The sequence below is a fragment of the Schistocerca americana genome, chromosome 3 (assembly GCF_021461395.2).
Source record: "Schistocerca americana isolate TAMUIC-IGC-003095 chromosome 3, iqSchAmer2.1, whole genome shotgun sequence".
NCBI lineage: Eukaryota > Metazoa > Arthropoda > Insecta > Orthoptera > Acrididae > Schistocerca > Schistocerca americana.
This window is the reverse complement of record NC_060121.1, coordinates 703,631,735-703,654,646: the sequence shown is the minus strand read 5'-3', so window position 1 is coordinate 703,654,646 and position 22,912 is coordinate 703,631,735. Positions and strand designations below refer to the sequence as shown.

Below are 22,912 nucleotides of genomic sequence, written 5' to 3'. Positions count from 1 at the left end.
ACAGCCTTCCGCAAAATTAAAAGCAAGGGCGGTAACATGAAGAATGCAACGTGAAATGAGAATTTCTTTATTGAATGCAGATGAGACAGCGAATAGGTGGAAAGAATACATTGAAAGCCTCCATGAGAGGGAAGACTTGTCCAATGACATGATAGAAGAAGAAACAGGAGTCGATAGAGATGAGATAGGGGATCCAGTATTAGAATCAGAATTTAATATAGCTTTGGAAGACTTTAAATCAAATAAGGTAGAAGAGATAGATAACATTCCATCGGAATTCCTGAAATCATTGGAGGAAGGGGCAACAAAACTATTATTCACGTTGGTGTGTAGAATGTATGAGACTGGAGATATACCATCAGTCTTTCGGAAAAATATCTTCCACACAATTCCCAAGATTGCAAGAGCCGACACGTGAGAGAATTATAGCACAATCAGGTTAACAGTTTATCAATCTAAGTTGCTGACAAGAATAATATACAGATGAGTGGGAAACAATATTGGAGATATGTTGGACGATGATCAGTTTGGCTTTAGAGAAAGTAAGGGCACCAGAGTGGCAGTTCTGGCGTTGATAATGGCGTTCGGGGTTGATAATAGAAGCAAGGCTGAAGGAAAATCAAAAGACGTTCATATGATCTATCAACCTGGAAAAAGTGTCCGACAACGTTAAGTGGTAGAAGATGCTAAAAGTCCCAACAAAAACAGAGACAAGCTAAAGGGAAAGACGGGTAATATTAACACTTACAAGAACCAAGAGGTAGCAATAAGACTTGAAAAGAAAGAAGGGCGAGGACTGTATAGAGTACAAGACAGGGATGTAGTCTTTCACCCCTGTTGTTCAATCTTTAAGTCGAAGAAGCAATGAAGAGGTTAAAAGAAAGGTCACGAGTGAGATTAAAATTCAGGGCTAAAGGATATCAAAGTTAAGATTCGTGATTACATTGCTATCCTCAGAGAAAGTGAATAAGAATTACAAGGTCTGTTGAATGGAATGAACAGTCTAACGAGTAAAAATGAGGACTGAGTGTAAATCGAAGAAAGACTAAAATAATGAGAAGTAGCAATGAGAGCAGCGACAAACTTTTCATCGGGTTTGTTGAGTACAGTGTAGACGAAGTTAAGGAATTCTGCTACCCGTGACAGATGGAGCAAGCAGGACTTGTACTTGCAAAAAGGGCACTCCTAGACAAGAGAAGTCTACTAGTATGAAATTACGTCTTAATTTGAGGAAGAAATTTCTGAGACTGTACGTTTGGAGCATAGCATTGTACGGCAGTGAGACATTGGTTGTGAGAAAACCGGATCAGAAGAGAATAGAAGCATTTGAAATATGGTGCTACAAAAGAATGTTGAAAATTAGGTGGGCTGATAAGGTAAGGGATGATGAGGTTATTAGGAGAACTGGCGAGGAGAGGAATATATGGAAAATACTGACAATAAGAAGGGACAAGATGATAGCACATGTATTAAGACATCAGTGAATAACTTCTGTCGTACTAGAGGGAGTTTCAGGGGTAGAAGAAGACAGAGGTTAGGATATATCCAGCAAATAAGGTCGCAGGTTGCAGGTGTTACTCTGAGACGACAAGGATGTCACAGGAGAGAAATTCGTGCCTCACTGCATCAAACCAGTACGAAGACTGATAACATCCCCCCCCCCCAAAAAAAAAAAAAAAAAATAAAAATAAAAATAAAGAAAAAGTTTTCACATTAGAAATTCGTAGGCCGTACTTTTCAGCTCGCGCTCATCCTACATTTTTATGCTATTCGAAACTCTTGGTTTACAGTACAACAGGGATTTCAGTCCACGGATTCCGTTATATATCACTGTTATTATATACTGCTCAAAAAATTTTAAACACCTGCATTATTTTTCTGGGGTTGGGTTGTTTGGGGGAAGAGACCAAACTGCGAGGTCATCGGTCTCATCAAGGACGGGGCGGGAAGTCAGCCGTGCCCTTTCAAAGGAACCATCCCGGCATTTGCCTGGAGCGATTTAGGGAAATCACGGAAAACCAAAATCAGGATGGCCGGACGCGGGATTGAACCGTCGTCCTCCCGAATGCGAGTCCAGTGTGCTAACCACAGCGCCACCTCGCTCGGTATATTTTTCTGGAATATTTGGTTTAAACAGACTTTTCTTTTGGAAAATGAAACCTTTATTTAACAAAAATGTACATATGCTGTTCTCATTGCACATGTATGCGCTATGACCAAAAATTCAACACAGTGTCGTAAACTAAAGTGGAAACACTTTCATTTAATTCACGTAAGGCACAAAAAGGAACGTTTCAATATCGTGTAGCCCTCACATCTTCTGAGACATACTCTTTGAACATTATCCTGTGGAATTTTTTTTTTCTATTGCTCAGTAAGGACCTCTGCAAGTTGTTCATGAGTCTGAGGTGCTGCATGACGAGTCCGAAGTTTTCTATCCAGCAAGGCCCATAAATTTTCATTACTATTGAGGTCAGGACACAGAGCATACTAGTCTTGTGTTTGTATCGCGGTGCACTGTAACGTTTCGTTGGTGGCTGCTGCCGAATGCTCTCTCGCATTGTCTACTTGCAGGATAACCTACATAGCACAACGATGTGTTTGAATACTGCCACTAAGCCATGGCTTTCAGATGTTTTGTGCAGGATTGCTCTCACTGTCAAAACACGTCGGAAGACTTAAAACAATAGTATACTTCCTAATAGCAGACTGCATACGGGTGCACTTGATCAAATTCTTGACCGTCCAAGTGCTTTGAGCAATGTATTTCCTCCCCTGAGGATACCAGGAACCCCCTTCTCGTACTGAATTTGAAAATTTCTCACAATCTACGCTTTGCATCTGGGAGCGTCAACCGATTCGACCGAAGAAAACTGAATTGAATTCCGGCGACCGTCATCCGAAGTTTGTACGTTCACACTATGAGAACGGTGCACTTGATCAAATTCTTGACCGTCTAAGTGCTTTGAGCAATGTATTTCCTCACCTGAGGATGCCAGGAACCCCCTTCTTGTACTGAATTTGAAAATTTCTCACAATCTACGCTTTGCATCTGGAAGCGTCAACCGATTCGACCGAAGAAAACTGAATTGAATTCCGGCGACCGTCATTCGAAGTTTGTACGTTCAGACTATGAGAACGGGTGCACACACTGACATCCTGCTCTGAAAAGATCGATACTCGTACCAGTTTAAGCCTTCGATGGAATGCCCACATGTTAGTGCCATTGCAAGCGCAGCTGTAGTCGGTGACGGTAGAACCGCTGCTCGAACGAAGGTGCTGTTATAGGCTCGCAAAACTTTGAGCTTTGATTTCTCGGAAACGTTTGAAAAGCGTGTCGTATTAGAGCAGCCGTGGTACATCTAAGTAATTAATACGATCCGCTGGGCGTATCCCACAACAGCCCATCCTACATCGCTGCTGACTCGCTGCTGCCTGACGGTCTCAGTGCCGGCGAAGTCACTCACAAGATAAACTCCCATCACCCCCCCCCCCTCATATTTAGAGGTAAAAAGGCCCAGTGTGTAGTCCGTCAAAAACAGAACACAGATCAAGCATGAAAACACGAAGAAGGTGTACTGAACTGTGAAAAAAAATAAGCAAAATAGAAACAGTGAACCGTCCAAGCTCGTGTAACATCAAGTGTATTGCAAGAATCACTGTGTCGTTGTTGCGTGGCCACGCCTGTTGGACTAAAAATCGGGAGATCCGTGTTCAAATCTTACTCGTGCCCAGTTTTCCTTTTTTTTTACAAAATTATGAACTTTCCGTCCGCTCATTGACGTATCTGTTCTCCTTCGGTTGTCTTGGCAACCGTCATGTGTGTCATGTGGTAAGAACATATACTCATCATCATCATCATCATCATCATTTAAGACTGATTATGGCTTTAGCGTTCAGTCTGGAGCATAGTCCCCCTTATAAAATTCCTCCATGATCCCCTATTCAGTGCTAACATTGGTGCCTCTTCTGATATTAAGCCTGTTACTTCAAAATCATTCTTAACCGAATCTAGGTACCTTCTCCTTGGTCTGCCCCGACTCCTCCTACCCTCTACTGCTGAACCCATGAGTCTCTTGGGTAACCTTACTTCTCCCATGCGTGTAACATGACCACACCATCTAAGCCTTTTCGCCCTGACTGCTACATCTATAGAGTTCATTCCCAGTTTTTCTTTGATTTCCTCATTGTGGACACCCTTCTGCCATTGTTCCCATCTACTAGGACCTGCAATCATCCTAGCTACTTTCATATCCGTAACCTCAACCTTATTGATAAGGTAACCTGAATCCAGCGAGCTTTCGCTCCCATACAATAAAGTTGGTCGAAAGATTAAACGGTGCACAGATAACTTAGTCTTGATACTGACTTCCTTCTTGCAGAAGAGAGTAGATCGTAGCTGAGCGCTCACTGCATTAGCTTTGCTACACCTCGCTTCCAGTTCTTTCACTATGTTGCCATCCTGTGAGAATATGCATCCTAAGTACTTGAAACCGTCCACCTGTCCTAACTTTGTTCCTCCTATTTGGCACTCAATCCGTTTATATCTCTTTCCCACTGACATTACTTTCGTTTTGGAGATGCTAATATTCGTACCATAGTCCTTACATTTCTGATCTAGCTCTGAAATATTACTTTGCAAACTTTCAATCGAATCTGCCATCACAACTAAGTCATCCGCATATGCAAGACTGCTTATTTAGTGTTCACATATCTTAATCTCACCCAGCCAGTCTATTGTTTTCAACATATGATCCATAAATAATATGAACAGTGGAGACAGGTTGCAGCCTTGTCTTACACCTGAAACTACTCTGAACCATAAACTCAATTTACCGTCAACTCTAACTGCTGCCTGACTATCCATGTAAAGACCTTTAATTGCTAGCAAAAGTTTGCCTCCTATTCCTTAATCTCGTAGAACAGACAATAACTTCCTCCTAGGAACCCGGTCATATGCCTTTTCTAGATCTATAAAGCATAGATACAATTCCCTGTTCCACTCATAACATTTCTCCATTATTTGCCGTAAGCTAAAGATCTGGTCCTGACAACCTCTAAGAGGCCTAAACCCACACAGATTTTCATCCAATTGGTCCTCAACTAATACTCGCACTTTCCTTTCAACAATACCTGAGAAGATTTTACCCACAACGCTGATTAAAGAGATACCTCTGTAGTTGTTACAATCTTTTCTGTTTCCATGTTTAAAGATTGGTGTGATTACTGCTTTTGTCCAGTCTGATGGAACCTGTCCCGACTCCCAGGCCATTTCACGTATCCTGTGTAGCCATTTAAGACCTGACATTCCACTGTATTTGATGAGTTATGACTTAATTTCATCCACCCCAGCTGCTTTATTGCACTGCAATCTATTGACCATTTTCTCCACTTCCTCAAATGTGATCCTACTTCCATCATCATTCCTATCCCATTGTACATCGAAATCTGAAACATTACTGTTCGTATTTTCACCTACATTGAGCAACTCTTGAAAATATTCCCTCCATCTGCCCAAGGAATCCACAGGATTCACCAGCAGTTTTCCTGACCTGTCCAAAATACTTGTCATTTCCTTCTTACCTCCCTTTCGAAGACTGCTAATTACACTCCAGAATGGTTTTCCAGCAGCTTGACCCGAAGTCTCCAACCTGTTTCCAAAGTCTTCCCAAGATTTCTTGTTGGATGCTGCAATTATCTGTTTGGATTTGTTTCTTTCTTCAACATAACTTTCTCTACCTGAGTTCTAGTATGTAGCCATTTTTGATACGCCTTCTTTTTCATTTTACAGGCTGCCTTGACTGTGTCGTTCCACCAAGCTGTTTGCTTCATCCTACCTTTACACACTACTGTTCCAAGACATTCTTTAGTCACTTCTAGTACTGTGTCCCTGTACCTTGTCCACTCCTTTTCCAATGACTGTAATTGACTACATTCAACTAACTGGTACCTTTCTGAGATCACTGTCATGTACTTGTGCCTGATTTCCTTATCCTGAAGTTTCTCCACTCTTATCCTCCTCCATATGGACCTGACCTCCTGCACTTTCAGCCTCACAGTACCAATTTCACTGCAGATTAAATAATGATCAGTGTCATCAAAGAATCCCCTGAATACACGTGTGTCCCTCACAGCCTTCCTGAATTCCGGATCTGTTATTACATAGTCAATGACAGATCTGGTTCCCCTGCCTTCCCAAGTATACCGGTGAATGTTCTTATGTTTAAAAAAGGAGTTTGTGATTACTAAGCCCATACTGGCACAGAAATCCAAGAGTTGTTTCCCGTTCCTGTTGGCCTCCATATCCTCTCCAAATTACTACTCTGGGAAGAAGGTAGAGCTGGCATAGGCTGCAAGTAAGATGGGGCTGGACGTTTTAGCTGTTAGTGACATTCGGGTAAGGGGTAAGAAAGAAGAGGAAGTGGAAGAATACAAGGTGTACCCATCAGGAGTCAGAGCAGGAATAGCACAATGGGGTGTAGGGCTTTACATCAGGAAAGAAATGGAACCCAGCGTAGTTGCAATTAGGTATGTAAACGAACGACTGATGTGAGTAGATTTGACAGTGTCTAGCAAGAAAATTAGGATTGTGGCAGTATATTCGCATTGTGAATGGACAGATCAAGATAAGATGGATAGTTTTTATGACGCACTCAGTGATGTAGTTGTTAGAGTAAAGGACAAAAACAGTGTTCCGCTCACGGGTGATTTTAATGCCAGGATTGGAAATCGAACAGAAGGGTATGAAAAAAAGAACATATTACTGTCGCACGTAAATGTCATGAACGGAGAGAGAAGGTGAAATGCCGCATAGACCTCTCACAGAACTGGAAACAACAAATAAACGGGTGTGAAATATGTTACAACAAAGTAATTCAATAGTCAAAACTTCCAAAACGCGAGTATGAGGTATGTACGTCGCGAGGTCCCTTCCCTACACCTTGTTGTTGCAAACGGATGTTACACCATGACACAGACACAAATAAAATGGGGCACGAGGGAGATTTAAACACGGATCTCTCGCTTTGCAGTCCAATACTGTTGGACGCCGTGATTCTTGCAGTACGCTCCATGTTGCATATCTTGAACTTGGACCATTCCCTGTTTCTGTTTTGCTTCTTTTTTCACGGTTTAGTATACTTTCTTCCTGTTTTCATCCTTGATCTGCGTTCAAGTTTTGATGGGCTATCCACTGGACATTCTTAGCACTAAATCTGAGGCGGTCCAACGGAGAGTTTCCCTCGTTACGAGGAAAGTAGCTTTGGACGGTCCTGCCCTGATAGGAAAGGCATCTCGCCTTCGCCGAGGTTTATTTACCGAATCTCTGTCCCGCAGCGATGCCGGCCTGCGCGTGTAAGTCTGTAATGAAGACAATGGCCAGCCGGAGTTTGAGCGCCGCAGACGGACGTAATCCCGGGTTCGCGTGTCGCCGCCTGCGCGCCCCTCCCGGCCGACTGCAGACTTTAATTACGCCTCCGCCCCCCTGCCCCCTTTCCCCCCTCCCCACCCGCCCCCAGCTGCGTACCATTTAAGCCCTTTGTGCCTGGACGCTGGCCTCCAGCCCGGCCGTATGTCGCTCATAATCCTCATTTCAGCAGCTAATCGCGACGCTCCAGGTCACCCACGTGTGGGACGCCGTCCCCTCCTCCCTCTCCGAGATCCTCCAGCAACGCCGTTCATCTCACACGACGTGCTTCTATCTTGTGCCAGTACGCTCCTTTTTAACCATCTGTTACCAAGTGCCTTACGGCCTACAGTACGTGCACACAGTTCTTCCAATTCATGGCCAAAGATGAGCACCCTTTGTATTACGGCTTACAATACGTGTACACAGTTCTTCGAACTGATGACCAAAGACAAGCAACCATTGTATTACAGTTTACAATACGTATGAACTCCTCCAACTGATGACCAAAGACAAGCATTCATTGTAAATTTCGAAGCGACTTTTTCAGAAATAAATTGCCGCTAATTCCTGTTCGACGAAAAGTAATAACTGGTACTCACCAAAAAGAACTTTGGAAAGGGAATTAAAGTTGAGGTAGAAGACACATTAACTTCGAGGTTTGCAAAGGACGCAGGACCAACAAGAGAAGATGAATGGAATTGATAGTGTGTTGCAGAAATGCTTGCTAAATACCGACCCAGCTTCGTACAAAGTGCGGTAAAAAGTGTCCACTCCACCCGGAGCTACTTAAGGCAGGTAGCTCCCACGAACCCAACTACTTATTAAAATTGATACACGGTGGAAAAGCTAATTATTTTGATAAAAATTAATCATTTAAATGACGTCAAAACGGGCCCGAGTAAATGGGCCGTGGCATCGGTACCTCAACATTTACAATACCTAACATGAGTTGTTCACCCCCCCCCTCACCCCATGAACAATGGACCTTGTCGTTGGTGGGGAGGCTTGCGTGCCTCAACGATACAGATAGCCGTACCGTAGGTGCAACCACAACGGAGGGGTATCCGTTGAGAGGCCGGACAAACGTGTGGTTCCTGAAGAGTGGCAGCAGCATTTTCAGTAGTTGCAGGGGCAACAGTCTGGATGATTGACTGATCTGGCCTTGAACACTAACCAAAATGGCCTTGCTGTTCTGGAACTGCGACCGGCTGAAAGCAAGGGGAAACTACAGCCGTAATTTTTCCCGAGGGCATGCAGCTTTACTGTATGATTAAATGATGATGGCGTCCTCTTGGGTAAAATATTCCGGAGGTAAAATAGTCCCCCATTCGGATCTCCGGGCGGGGACTATTCAAGAGGACGTCGTTATCAGGAGAAAGAAAACTGGCGTTCTGTGGATCGGAGCGTGGAATGTCAGATCCCTTAATCGGGCAGGTAGGTTAGAAAATTTAAAAAAGGGGAATGGATAGGTTAAAGTTAGATATAGTGGGAATTAGTGAAGTTCGGTGGCAGGACGAACAAGACTTTTGGTCAGGTGAATACAGCGTTATAAATACAAAATCAAATAGGGGTAATGCAGGAGTAGGTTTAATAATGAATAAAAAAATAGGAGTACGGGTAAGCTACTACAAACAGCATAGTGAACGCATTATTGTGGCCAAGATAGACACGAAGCCCACACCTACTACAGTAGTACAAGTTTATATGCCAACTAGCTCTGCAGATGACGAAGAAATTAATGAAATGTATGATGAGATAAAAGAAATTATTCAGGTAGTGAAGGGAGCAGAAAATTTAATAGTCATAGGTGACTGGAATTCGAGAGTAGGGAAAGGGAGAGAGGGAAACATAGTCGGTTAATATGGACTGGGGGTAAGAAGTGAAAGAGGAAGCCCCCTGGTAGAATTTTGCACAGAGCATAACTTAATCATAGCTAACACTTGGTTCAAGAATCATGAAAGAAGGCTGTATACATGGAAGAACCCTGGAGATACTAAAAGGTATCAGATAGATTATACAATGGTAAGACAGAGATTTAGGAACCAGGTTTTAAATTGTCAGACATTTCCAGGGGCAGATGTGCACTCTGACCACAATCTATTGGTTATGAACTGTAGATTAAAACTGAAGAAACTGCAAAAACGTGGGAATTTAAGGAGATGGGACCTGGATAAACTGAAAGAACCAGAGGTTGTACAGAGTTTCAGGGAGAGCATAAGGGAGCAATTGACAAGAATGGGGGAAAGAAATACAGTAGAAGAAGAATGGGTGGCTTTGAGGGATGAAACAGTGAAGGCAGCAGAGGATCAAATAGGTAAAAATACGAGGGCTAGTAGAAATCCTTGGGTACCAGAAGAAATATTGAATTTAATTGATGAAAGGAGAAAATATAAAAATGCAGTAAATGAAGCAGGCAAAAAGGAATACAAACGTCTCAAAAATGATATCGACAGGAAGTGCAAAATAGCTAAGCAGGGATGGCTACAGGACAAATGTAAGGATGTAGAGGCTTATCTCACTAGGGGTAAGATAGATACTGCCTACAGGAAAATTAAAGAGACCTTTGGAGGTAGGAGAACCACTTGCATGAATATCAAGAGCTTTGATGGAAACCCAGTTCTGAGGAAAGAAGGGAAAGCAGAAAGGTGGAAGGAGTATATAGAGGGTCTATACAAGGGCGATGTACTTGAGGACAATATTATGGAAATGGAAATGTAGATGAAGATGAAATGGGAGATATGATACTGCGTGAAGAGTTCGACAGAGCAGTGAAAGATCTGAGTCAAAACAAGGCCCCCGGAGAAGACAACATTCCATTAGAACTACTGACAGCCTTGGGAGAGCCAGTCCTGACAAAACTCAACCATCTGGTGAGCAAGATTTATGAGACAGGCGAAATACCCTCAGACTTCAAGAAGAATATAATAATTCCAATCCCAAAGAAAGCAGATGTTGACAGATGTGAAAATTACCGAACTATCAGTTTAATAAGTCACAGCTGCAAAATACTAACGCGAATTCTTTACATCGAATGGAAAAACTGATAGAAGCCGACCTCGGGGAGGATCAGTTTGGATTCCGTATAAATGTTGGAACACGTGAGGCAATACTGACCCTACGACTTATCTTACAAGATAGATTAAGGAATGGCAAACCTACGTTCCTAGCATTTGTAGTCTTTGAGAAAGCTTTTGACAATGTTGATTGGAATACTCTCTTTCAAATTCTGAAGGTGGCAGGGCTTAAAATACAGGGAGCGAAAGGCTATTTACAATTTGTACAGAAAGCAGATGGCAGTTATTAGAGACGAGGGGTATGAAAGGGAAGCAGTGTTTGGGAAGGGAGTGAGACAGGGTTGTGCCTATCCCCGATGTTATTCAATATGAATATTTAGCAAGCAATAGAAGAAACAAAAGAAAAGTTCGGATTAGGTATGAAAATCCATGGAGAAGAAATAAAAACTTTGAGGTTCGCCGATGACATTGTAATTCTGTCAGAGACAGCAAAGGACTTGGAAGAGCAGTTGAACGGAATGGACAGTGTCTTGAACGGAGGATATATGATGAACATCAACAAAAGCAAAACGAGGATAATGGAATGTAGTCGAATTAAGTCGGGTGATGCTGAGGGAATTAGATTAGGAAATGACACTTAAAGTAGTAAAGGAGTTTTGCTATTTGGGGAGCAAAATAACTGATGATGGTCGAAATAGAGAGGATATAAAATGTAGACTGGCTATGGCAAGGAAAGCGTTTCTGAAGAAGAAAAATTTGTTAACATCGAGTATAGATTTAAGTGTGAGGAAGTGGTTTCTGAAAGTATTTGTACGGAGTGTAGCATGTGTGGAAGTGAAGCGTGGACGATAAATAGTTAGACAAAAAGAGAATAGAAGCTTTCGAAATGTGGTGCTACAGAAGAATGCTGAAGATTAGATGGGTATATCACATAAGTAACGAGGTGGTATTGAATAGTATTGGGGGGAAGAGGAGCTTGTAGCACAACTTGACTAGAAAAGGGATCGGTTGGCAGGACATGTTCTGATACATCGAGGGATCACAAATTTAGTATTGGAGGGCAGCGTGGAGGGTAAAACTTGTAGAGGGAGACCAAAAGATGAATACACTAAGCAGATTCAGAAGGATGTAGGCTGCAGTAGGTACTGGGAGATGAAGAAGCTTGCACAGGATAGAGTAGCATAGAGAGCTGCATCAAACCAGTCTCAGGACTGAAGACCAACCCAACAACAACATGAGTTCGACATAATTTCTAAAAACATAAATTACATTCAAGGTACAGTGGAACTACATTTATTTTCTTATATGTATTCACATGACATCAACAATGTATAGCACGAGCGGCGTTCAGTATACAATCTTCTTCTTTTCAGCAATCACGGGACCTGTAGACCACGCGCTGCATCATAAATCAGGTTCCACCGTCTACTATCTCTCGCTGACTCTCTCCACCCTGGCGAGATTCTTAATGCTGCGACGTCCTTCTCTATGTCATCTTTCCACCACTTGCGAGGTCGACCCAGTGGTCTTGTTGCTTGGAGAGTATCCTCAAACACTTTTTTAGGGATTCTGCTGGTTTCCATTCTAGCCACATGCCCAGCCCGATGCAGTCTCCGACTTTTTAATTTCTGGACAGTTGCTTCATTAACTGATAAATTTCAGTGTTCTTATGAACTCTCCAGACGTCATTCTCCAACACACATCCTCAAATTTTTCTCCTCACTTTTCTTTCTACAACATTCAGTTTTTCTCTTTCTTTCTTGGTAAGCGTCTAGCTTTCCGAACCATACAGTACTACAGGGCAGATGACGGTATATTTCTTCATATTTGTGGTAATTGACAAAGCTTTACTTTTTTTGGGCTCCTTAGAGCACACATCGTGTTTCCAAGTTACTGTTACGTTAGTGAAAATTTGTGAACAGTGACCAAGAAAGCCAAGAGGGCCACGGAAATGGAAACACCTCAGAGCATCACAACGAGACAGCCACGCCAGAAGAACAAAGGTAACCACAGCATTTACGAAAAGGCTATGTAACATCAGTATGACCTTATTGCAAAGTTATTTTGTAATGCCATTTAGCCTGAAGGGCAGGTATTCCCTTGAAACATGTCGCTAAATAAATAAGTAATACAATAGTCAACAAAGTTTGTGACTGGTAGCGGTAATTTAAAAAAAAAAAATAGAGAGGATATAAAATGTAAATTGGCAACAGCAAGAAAAACACTACTGTAAAAGAGAACTTTGTGAACATCTAACAAAAATTTAGGTGTTCAATAGTTTTTTATGAAAGTATTTGTCTGGAATTTAACCTTTTATGGGAGCATAACGTGAATGATAAACTGCTCAGACTAGAGGAGAATAGAAGCCTTGGAAATGTGTTTCTAGAGGAAAACGCTAAATATAAGGTAGCTAGGTCAGATAAGTAATTAGGAGCTACTGAATCGAATTGGGAAAAAAGAAATGTATATCACAACTTGTCTAAAAGAATGAATTGGTTGATGAGACACACCCTGAAGCATCAAGGACTTGTCAGTTTAACAGTGGAGAGAGGTAGGAGTAGTAAAATTTGTAGAGAATTACTATGGTAAGCAGGTTCAAATAGATGAAGATTGCAGCAGTCGTGCGGAGATGAGGAGGCTTGCACAGGGTAGATTGGTTTGGGATAATTCATTAAACCAGACTTTTTACTGAAGGCAGCAACTCTTGTAGCATAATCCTTAATGCTTGCAAATGCAGTGGCCATTGGCCTAGAAGAGGCCCCTTCGACTCTTGGCACTATAGGAAATTTTCGTCGCCAGCATTTGTCTGGAAAGAGGGTTGTACACAGCTCCTAATCCCCAGACCACACAACAGTCAAACCACATTCTGTGAGGGCCCCCGCAGATATTACGGCGATTCGTCCTTGTTTTCGGAGGGAAGACGGGCAGCACCATTTGCTTTCTTTGAGAGGAGTGCAAGTTTCATCACCTCTTCCCTCTTCCTTTCTTTATTATATTCGTTAATAAGACACATACATTCGCCAGAGTCACTCAAACGATATAATTACAGTCCTCACACCACTCGTCCATAAGCGAGGAAGGTGACAGAAAATCACTCCACCCCATATTGCCAAGAGAGCAATTGCGATATCACGCGTTGTCACTATTTTTCGTCATTCAATCAAAATTTAAGAAGTAAGTGGTAGTATACAATAAAAACAAAATTCAGGTGTGCCGTGCTTACTTTAATCTTACTTAATGTTATAGATACTCCACATATTAATAAAATAGTAGAAATTGTACAACATTTTCTGAATCTGTCACTCAAAGAGATTGCCAAGCAAAGTGGAAAAATTCAAACACAACCACCTCGTCTTATGCTTCTGTGACTAATATAAAAAAAATACTGCAAGTATTATATAATTATTAGTCTTATATCTCTTAACGCCAAGGTCCTGCACCTATAAAACTGAGAAAAATGGGATACAAGACAGAGAACATCTTTCCAGACGATTGTTTAGATTCAGAAGAGAAAGGGGAATAAGAGGCAGCACAAAATGTGTTAGGATATCGATGGAAAGAATGTCGGAAGTCAGTAGGGGATTTGTTTATCATAGCCTGAGGAGAGCTTTTGATTGGGTAAAATGAAAAACCATGGTCAAAACTTTGAAAGAAATAGGAATAGATGAAGGGTAGAAGACTATTATAGAATCTTTACTTAGGTCAAATAGTTATTAAGAGAGGAATGACATAATGTTTGTGCATATGTGTCCAGCCATATTTAATATGTATAGTGACGGACATGTGGATTATTCCTTGAATTATACAGGCAGAACAAAAGTGGGAGGAATTAGAGTGAAAGTCCTACCAGAAATTGAAGACCGCATTTGAAAAATAATGGCAGTAATAAGAAAACATTAGAAATAATTGCAAGACCTATCAACACTCCCAAGACAAAAGGAAATAAAATAGCAAAGACATAAACGCCAATAAAAATAATACGACAGGGAAAGAAGTTTGTATGATATTATGTGACTATTTTTTCCATAACTAATACAGAATCAGAATATAAAGACCGGATAATTAATAATAAAAAGTGGTTCAAATGGCTCTGAGCACTATGGGACTTAACTGCTGTGGTCATCAGTCCCCTAGAACTTAGAACTACCTAAACCTAACTAATCTAAAGACATCACACACATCCATGCCCGAGGCAAGATTCGAACCTGTGACCGTAGCGGTCGCGCGGTTCCAAACTGAAGCGCCTAGAACCGCTCGGCCACTCCGGCCGGCGATAATTAATCAACAATGAAAAATATAATGCATATCAGTACCAGTAACTGTCAGTAGTTAATTAACATAATTTACATTTGTATTCAGAACTGCATGGTTTATATAAATACAAAGTCATTTTCTAAGCACGTTTGGATGAGCTGTCAGCACTCAGGTGAGCAGTGAGGTGGCATAGCCAGACAGCGAGACCATCCCCATGGGAATTCTCAGAAGGACGCACTGGTAGAGTTTCAGGTCCATGCCACTCGGCTGACAAGACTTTCCTTTGCAATGCCGCAACTGGTTTCCGCGTGCTCCACAGGCAACAAAGATCTCTCATGACGTAAGGCCTCCAGCGGTGACTGTTTTTATGACTCGAAGGTGGAAAGGGGAAAAATGCTGTTTTTAGCAGCGACTGGAAAGGTACTATTGTGAACAGACGCCATAGGTAATAGATGGAAAAGGGAGTGAGAGCCGACAGTTTGGGACGTCTCTGTAAGTGTGGGATGACGCTGAACGCTGGATCCACAAAAACTAAATACTTATGCGATGTAAGAACTGTCAGGATCTAATGCAAATAAACTGGAAATTGGAGATAGAAACTCGAGTGTGCTGCTGAGGTCTCACTTCACTGGACACAGAAAAAGATAGAGAGAAAATGAGATTCCTCTTTTCAGCAGAAAATAGTAGGAACTTTGTTACTGTTTAATCATCTGAAGCAAAACACAGGAAAGGGGATCAACATCTTTCAAGGACTGGTTGGCATTCGAGAGATCCATAGCCCAGCCACTCTGAACAAAATTAGTTACATGCTCATGGATCATTTCGCATGATACATTGCGATGATGTGGAACGAGTCATTTTACACTCTCATCACAAATTAATATGCTCATAGGGTTACATTCCGAACATTTCTGAGGGTTTTTTATAGTAATTCCTACCCACTACTTGCACACATTACAGAAACAGATAGTCTTCTCGGAATAGAAGCACTTGTCAAGGATAAACTTTTTTAGTTTGCTCTCAAGTTTCACTTTGCTGTCTGTCAGACACTTTATATCAGTGGGTAAGTGATCAAAAACTTTTGTTGCAGCATTGTGCACCCCTTTTTGTGCTAAAGATGATCTTAATGTAGAGTAAAGAATGTAATTTTTCCTTCTGATATTGTAATTATTTGCCTCATTGTTCCTTTTGAACTGCAGTGGATTATTTGCATCATACTTCATGAGGGAATATATATACTTTGAAGCAGTAGTCAGAAAGCCCAACTCTTTAAACAGATGTCTACAAGATGAGCATGGCTGAGCATCACGTATTATTCTTATAGGAAATTTTTGTGCAATGAAGACTTTCTTTCTTAAAGACGAGTTATCGCAGAACGTTATTCTATACGACATTAATGAATCAAAATATGTAAAATATGTCAACTTTCGGATTTACCTCACCCCAAGATTTGCAACGATTTTAAGCGCAAATGTATCCACAAAGTTGTTTTAGAAGTTCCGATTTATATTCTCATCAATATGGACCCCTAAGAATTTTCATGTTTCCGTCACATTTATTATTTCCTCACCATGTGTTACACTTAGCATTGTGTAGTGTCTCTAGATGTGCAGAACTGAAAATGTTGTCTTTTTAAAATTGAGAGTAAGATCATTCGCAGAAAACCAGTCGATGAAATTTTTAAGAACTTTGTTTACCATTTCTTCTGTTTCTGTACATATGCTTGGACTGATTATAATACAAGTGTCGCCTGCAAAAACAACTAATTCTGTTTGTTGTATACTATCGGTTACACATATGAGGAACAATAGTGGGTCTAAGATTAAACCATGGAGAGCACCATACATGAGTTCTCCCTAGTAAAGGGCGCAAAACGCAGAAATACGAGACTTCCTTTTTAAGAATCTGTCAATACATAATGAATTAACCTCAAGGAGTTTTCACTGTCAGACTTCTCTCATTTGGCCTTCATTGCTGCTAGGGTCTAACTCCGAGCAGATGAACTGAGGGACTTAGAAAGCTTTCGGGCTGCCTTGAACTTAGCCGCTTATGGAGCCGCTTGCTTTAGACTCCACCTACGGACTGATATGGTGAGATCGAGCAGTGGCACTGAGATAGGCCATAAGGACCGTCATTTTTATAGAATTTCAATAACTTCAGGCTTCACAATGAAGGCTTGCTTTCAGATTCGTATAACAAATATGCTTTCGCATCTGGCCACAGATGCAACGCATACTCTTCTCTGTCTGCTTTTTACACTAAAATCACGATAATTACGAACATCTTCACAAACGTAACTGTCTCATTTTTGACACAAAATTATTAGAATCTTACCCCAGACCCTTTAGTCAGATATACCACGGTTTTACTTTGGAAATGCTATTGTTTGTTAAATAATCTATGAGTCACCTTAATGCAACAAACCTGGTTAGTTATGATTCTTGTTTCATTTTGTTATAGTTGAATTTCTGGTTCATTACTTTGGAGGGTGTCTAATTATTTAACGGCAGATAATAGAGGTAATTAGCATACATTTAGACTACCCAACATCGACTATCAAAAAGTAAATTAATTTACTTATTTAGGAAGGATGCTTAATGAGGCTGAAAACTGTCTCGTAGAAGTAAGAAAGATAGCACATGCGAAGGATGCATCTCCAAAAATACAAAATTTACTGTCAATATGAATAATAGGAATCGATCAAAGTTTGCTTGAATATGACTCAGATTTAGACAATAGGGAAGAAGTGGGAAGAATATTTGGAAAACTTTAAAATCTGATTGAAGAGGAGGATGGAGAAAGTGAAATGGATTGACGGAGTACAGAACGAAATATAAGAAGAGTAGAGGAAACAAAAACTCTTATGAAGTGTGTCAGAAACTGGAAAGTGAAATAGGCTGGATACATTCCAAGGAAATATTTTTCCTCACACACTTAAAGAAAAGGTAAACAAACAAAGACAGAAGAAATGGCATGCTAACAAATCTGAGGAAAGGAGTATCCTACTGTGAATTAAAGGAAACTTCAAATAATACCGCATCCTGCAAACTAAATCTGAATATTAACAGATTTATCCATGTTGATAATGGTGATGGATTTTCTTAAATCATCAGATTTCTCCATCCTGTTCTAATTGAGCTATTACTGTGACATTAATGACCTCGATGTCGACGACAAGCCAAATTCTAGCCATCATTGCTGCATTCTTTTTGTTATTTCGTTGCGTTGAGGTCTCTGTTAAAAGTGAAAGGTTGCACCTAACCTCTAACAAGGAATGTGGACACTAATGTCAGTATCGCAGTTCCTGTGCTACTAATATCTGCATTTGTGATAAACTTCCATTGCTGGTATCCGTGTTTCTTGTCTTCAGAGAGCACTAGACAACCCCTGTAGAGCTCGCGGCAAGGATCCTGTCTTAGTCTGGCTACCATGGAAAGTGTCCCATCGGTTATCATCAGGATTTAGCTTTGTGATCACTATATGCAACTCCATTCTACCACATAAAAAGAGTTTCCGGCAGTTGATTCCAGAAGTACCGTGGAGGTTCGTCAGCAGCAGCAACTTCGCTGCGCGCAAACCAATCACGTTGCCCGCGAGAATCACGCCCCCTGGAGTCGCCGCCCCACCGGGTAGAGACACGCGATTAAGTAACGTGCACAAGCCGAAGTTGTCATTTGCAAGTTGTGAGTCAGTCAGTGTTTTGCCAGATGTTCCTGCAGAACGTTTGTTGTGTTTTCCAAAGTCGTCGAGTGAGACAGAAATAGTGGCCGATAGACAGACAGTGGTTAGTCTTCAGTAGAAACAGAACAGTGAATAGAATTGTCGTGTATGGACAGAGGTCACCTGCCTAGATATTTAAACTGAGTACTGTTAGTATAGAACTGTTCATCGAATAGTACATCAAGACAGAAGATCAGTTTTGTTCTGACTTTAGTTCAGAGAAAATTATTAATTTGTGTTCATGGAACTGTAGCCAAAGCAGGACACATAGGGTAAACCTGAATTCTACAATTGCTGTAACAAGCATTACCAAAGTTGAATAATATGTTTTACTATTCACTATTGTGTGTTCCATCGCGTATTAAACGAAGTGTCTATCGATACAGGATGCTACCGCTTCATCTCCTGGATATGCATGGTCCGGTGCACAAGCACAATGACTCCAAAGAAAAAAGCGACAGTAAAGCAACATTGCCATCTACATATCACTCACAGATAGCGATGCAGAATGCACGGTAAAAGAGCCTTTTTCTTTTTTTACTTAAGCATATCAAAAAATACTACCAAGAGAAAACCACTGAGCTCTTTTCTCTTGCGATGATGTATTCAGTCGTGCATATCGGTTTCTGGGACGTTAGCTGATTTCCGGAAGACATCTGGGAAAAGTACTTACACAGACCATTCGACGACAAGTAGCGACGACGTTTGCGGAAATCGGACGATTTTGGCGCACAGACGCGAACGTAGCGGTCATCAGCGGCTGCTGTTGGAGCTGGCCGACGTAGACTGAACTGCGTGAGGCATTTTCCGATAACTGGAACCCGTTCTGCAACCTGTAGCCTAGCGTGGCACGATCACTCCGCGACCTTGGGACCTCGTCCTGTCTTTGGCTTTCTTCCAGTATTGGAGTACGCCGTGTGAGATACATAGTCGTACTTTTGAAACACGACGTACTGTCCATGGAATAACTTATTCGATATCTATTGCTCAATTACTTTTATTTCTTTGGGACAAAACCACACTAACACGCCTTTGGTCGTGATCTTACGTTCTGGTCCACTATGACAACGTGCGTCTTCTGCGTTCTGTTAACACCGTGCTATTGAAGATTTGCATGCATGCATGCATGCATAACCAAAGGAACAGGCACTGCGGCAACTACAACCGCTATGAAATATATGAAATGAACTCGCAATTGCGAATAAGGACAAGCATCAGCTGTATAATGGAATGACGACAATGAAAATTTGTGCCGGGCCGGAACTCGAACCCGGATTTCCAGCTTATCGCGAGCGGCCGCCTTACCCTTTTTTTTATTATTTCTTTTCGCCGGACCGAGACTCTAACTCGGGATCTTTGCCTTTCGCGGGCAACTGCTCTAACATCTTTATTTATTTATTTTAAGGGATAGTGGACCGGTGGGACACAGGAATCAACAGAAGTGGAAAGCGTTGTTGTTATTTATTTATTTGCATTTTGTTTTTGTAATATTCACTATTATTATGAAATTATGTGGAACATACATCAGCGACAGAGAAAAAAATATAAGTGCTGGGTAAATAAAAAGAAAGGAAACAGAAATAAAATCCGCTCAATTTACGACGCACTGTCCCATCCGCGGTGGTCAGAGGTAGAATCGATCATAGGTGGCTTAAACTCAGGCACCGCCGGGGGAGGAGGGGGGAGGGGGAGGGTAGGTTTCCTCAGCTCCAGGCATCCCCCAACTTAGTGGAGGTGTAACAAAGACCCCTCGAAGATAGTTAGCAAATAATGTTCGGTAACGTGGCGTGTTTTCGAGAGCTGCGTGGGCTTTCCGTAAATAGATCCAGAAGTCGAGGCGCGATTTAGGTCCCTCATGAATGAGATAAGCGGCCGCCCACCCTTTGACCCACGTAATTGCATGACATTTGGCGGCGGGAAAATGTTTGTCCTCCAGGTTTAGAAACATTCGAGGTTCGATTGTGTCTGGTGGCACTCGGAGATAGCAGGCGATGATTTGCTGCACGAAGCGCCGGACATCGTGCGAAGAGGCGCATGTCAGACGGTGGTCGTCAGTGTCCAGTTGCTGACAAAGAGGGGAATCTCACAAGCCAATGTTGTGCAGTCGCTGTTCCTTGGCAAATTTCCTGTTGACTGTGAGATACCACATTGCTCGGATGTCCGTAGGGAGGAAGGGCTGGTGGATGGTAGTCCACACTATGAGCCAGTAAATGGAGGGATGTTTGGTCTCCATCACATTCCAGGGAACATAGCGCTATAGCAGGCTGTAAAAATCCGTAGTCCTGGGAGGGCGCGCATCTGGCAGACTGGTATGTGTGTAACTGTAGTCGACGTAAAAGGCCTAAATGTGAGACAAATGAGGCACGATGTGGCCGACAAACATCGGTGGTGAGGTGGAAGCGGGCAGGAGGGCCTCAAGCAAGCTGCGTGTTAGAGATATGCCCCGCCCAGTCCACTGTCTTCTCATGGTACTCATATACAAGGGCAGCAGCTCGCATACGGACATTAACGAGCCCGAGGCCACCATCCCGTGGGAGCAGGGTAAGTTTCTCATAACGGACTTTAAACATGGAACCAGCCGTGAGATAATAGCCAAAGGCCGCCTGAAGGTTGTGCCCAATCGCTGTCGGCAGAGGGAGAACTTTTTTTTTTAAAATCTTTATTCTTCAAAACCCAATATTATACATAACTAACCCACCACCTGAAATCATTAGTGGGTCGAACTTAGCTACAAAATTACATTTAAGCAGCATTTACTGTATCTTTTATATTCTACTGTTAATATTAGCTACAGGAAGTTAATTCGATCTATGGGTATCTATATTATCTATGGGTATCTAAGTAATTTACTGTTAGTCAATCATACTATCAACTCTAACCTACTTTAATACTGACAAATACATCCTGCAGCGTTACAGGTGTGCCAGTATATAATATAAACCTACTGTTTTATGGCCATGCCCACCGAGCTAACCCCAGTGGGCGTGCCCCTGGCACTGGGCTGGCCTTTCAACAATCGCTGAGGGTCTAAAGAAAATTTCCTACAATCTACTTCTACAAATAATAATAATAAATATTATAAGTCATAGTTGGTGTGCTGTAGTCTTAGCCGGTATGGTCGCACCCTCCCCCTGGTCCTGGATGCGTCGGATCCCGATCGTCGTTGACGGTCGGCCAGTACGCACCCTGGCGGAATGGGATGGTGCGTGAAGAGTAAAAAAAAAAAAAAAAAAATTGGATCCTATCTACTCGATCTCTCTTCTATATTCCCCTTAGGATCTTGGCGGATACCTCACTAGCCAGTTTATCGATGATGGTGAAGGTGGTAGGGTCCCTAATGAAATGAAAGGTGTCTGTGTTAGGCAATGAGTTTCGTAAGTTAGCTGCAACGTCGTCGAAAAGCGGACACTCCTAGACCACATGATCCGGTGTGCCCACTTCGGCACCACAGTCACACGACGGTGTCGCTCTTTTCCAGAACCGGCAAAGATATGCCGGGTACGGGCCATGCCCAGTGAGGAAGTGCAGCAGTCCCTTGCTTGGCTGGAAATGTTTCATCCCTAATCTTTCCTGAACGTTTGGTAATAATTGGTGCGTTCTTCTTCCTGTCTCTTCCCCATCCCAAATTTCCTGCCAAAGTTCCATTCCCCTTCTTTTAATTGTGATTTTATCCCCCACTCTGACCCCCATGATATCCCTAGTTTTTTTAATTTTCCCCTTTTTCACCAAATACCATGCAGCCTGCTCCCTGATTTTTACATCAAGGGGGCACAGGCCCATGAGTATCAGCAATGCTCCCCCTGGTGATGTTCTATATGCCCCTACTGATCGAAGTATCATGTTCTGCTGCACCCTCCTCATGGCCATGGCAGGAACGACCCTCGTGAGCCTGTGGGCGAAGACCCCAGACCCGTAGCCCACGATGGAGACGAGAATGGTATTGTGATATAGCTTGATGAGATTTGGTGGAAGATGAAATCGTCTATGGCCGATGTTGATGAGATTGTTTAACACTTTTATTGCCCTATGTGTAGTTGCCTGAATATGCCTGGCAAAGCTCCATTTTTCATCTAGTATTACCCCTAGGTATCTAGCGTCTCGACGACGTATAATTGGTGTGCCATCCATCCTAACTGTAGGGTTTCTGACCAATTGGCCCTTTAGGAGTAGATAAGTGGATGTGTTAGGCGCTATTTTTTGCTTAGTTCTATGGCACCACTGTGAGAGTAATGTCATGATTCTCTCAATCTTTGGTTCTAATTCCTCTCGGCTCCGACCGCCAACCAACAGGAGGAGGTCATCAGCGTAAGCTATCACCTCTAGCACATCTGCACAGCTCTCCAAGGTCTCAAGGAGAGGCTCCATATTGATATCCCAAAAGAGTGGCCCCAGGACAGAGCCCTGTGGACACCCCTTTGTTGTCTTCTTGCCCACTCTTCCGCTAGGGGATGATAGCCAAACCTCCCTGTCCAAGCAATAGCTCCTGAGACAGCCATATAGCGGCCCTGGACACTCC

At 42.3% G+C, this 22,912-nt stretch overlaps 2 protein-coding genes across 3 annotated transcripts in view; one reads left to right on the top strand and one right to left on the bottom strand.

Moving 5' to 3' along the window:
- The window catches only part of LOC124605307, a 925,143-nt gene extending 905,995 nt beyond the window's left edge, over positions 1-19,148 (bottom strand). Inside the window, exon 1 of the mRNA XM_047136889.1 lies at positions 19,070-19,148. Within this exon, the coding sequence (XP_046992845.1) occupies positions 19,070-19,078 (9 nt within the window). The 5' untranslated portion in view covers positions 19,079-19,148. The remainder of the gene's footprint in view (positions 1-19,069) is intronic.
- Positions 1-22,912, top strand: part of LOC124605306 (allantoinase) — a 235,407-nt gene that overhangs the window by 94,878 nt on the left and 117,617 nt on the right. The gene's annotated exons all lie outside the window — the stretch shown is intronic.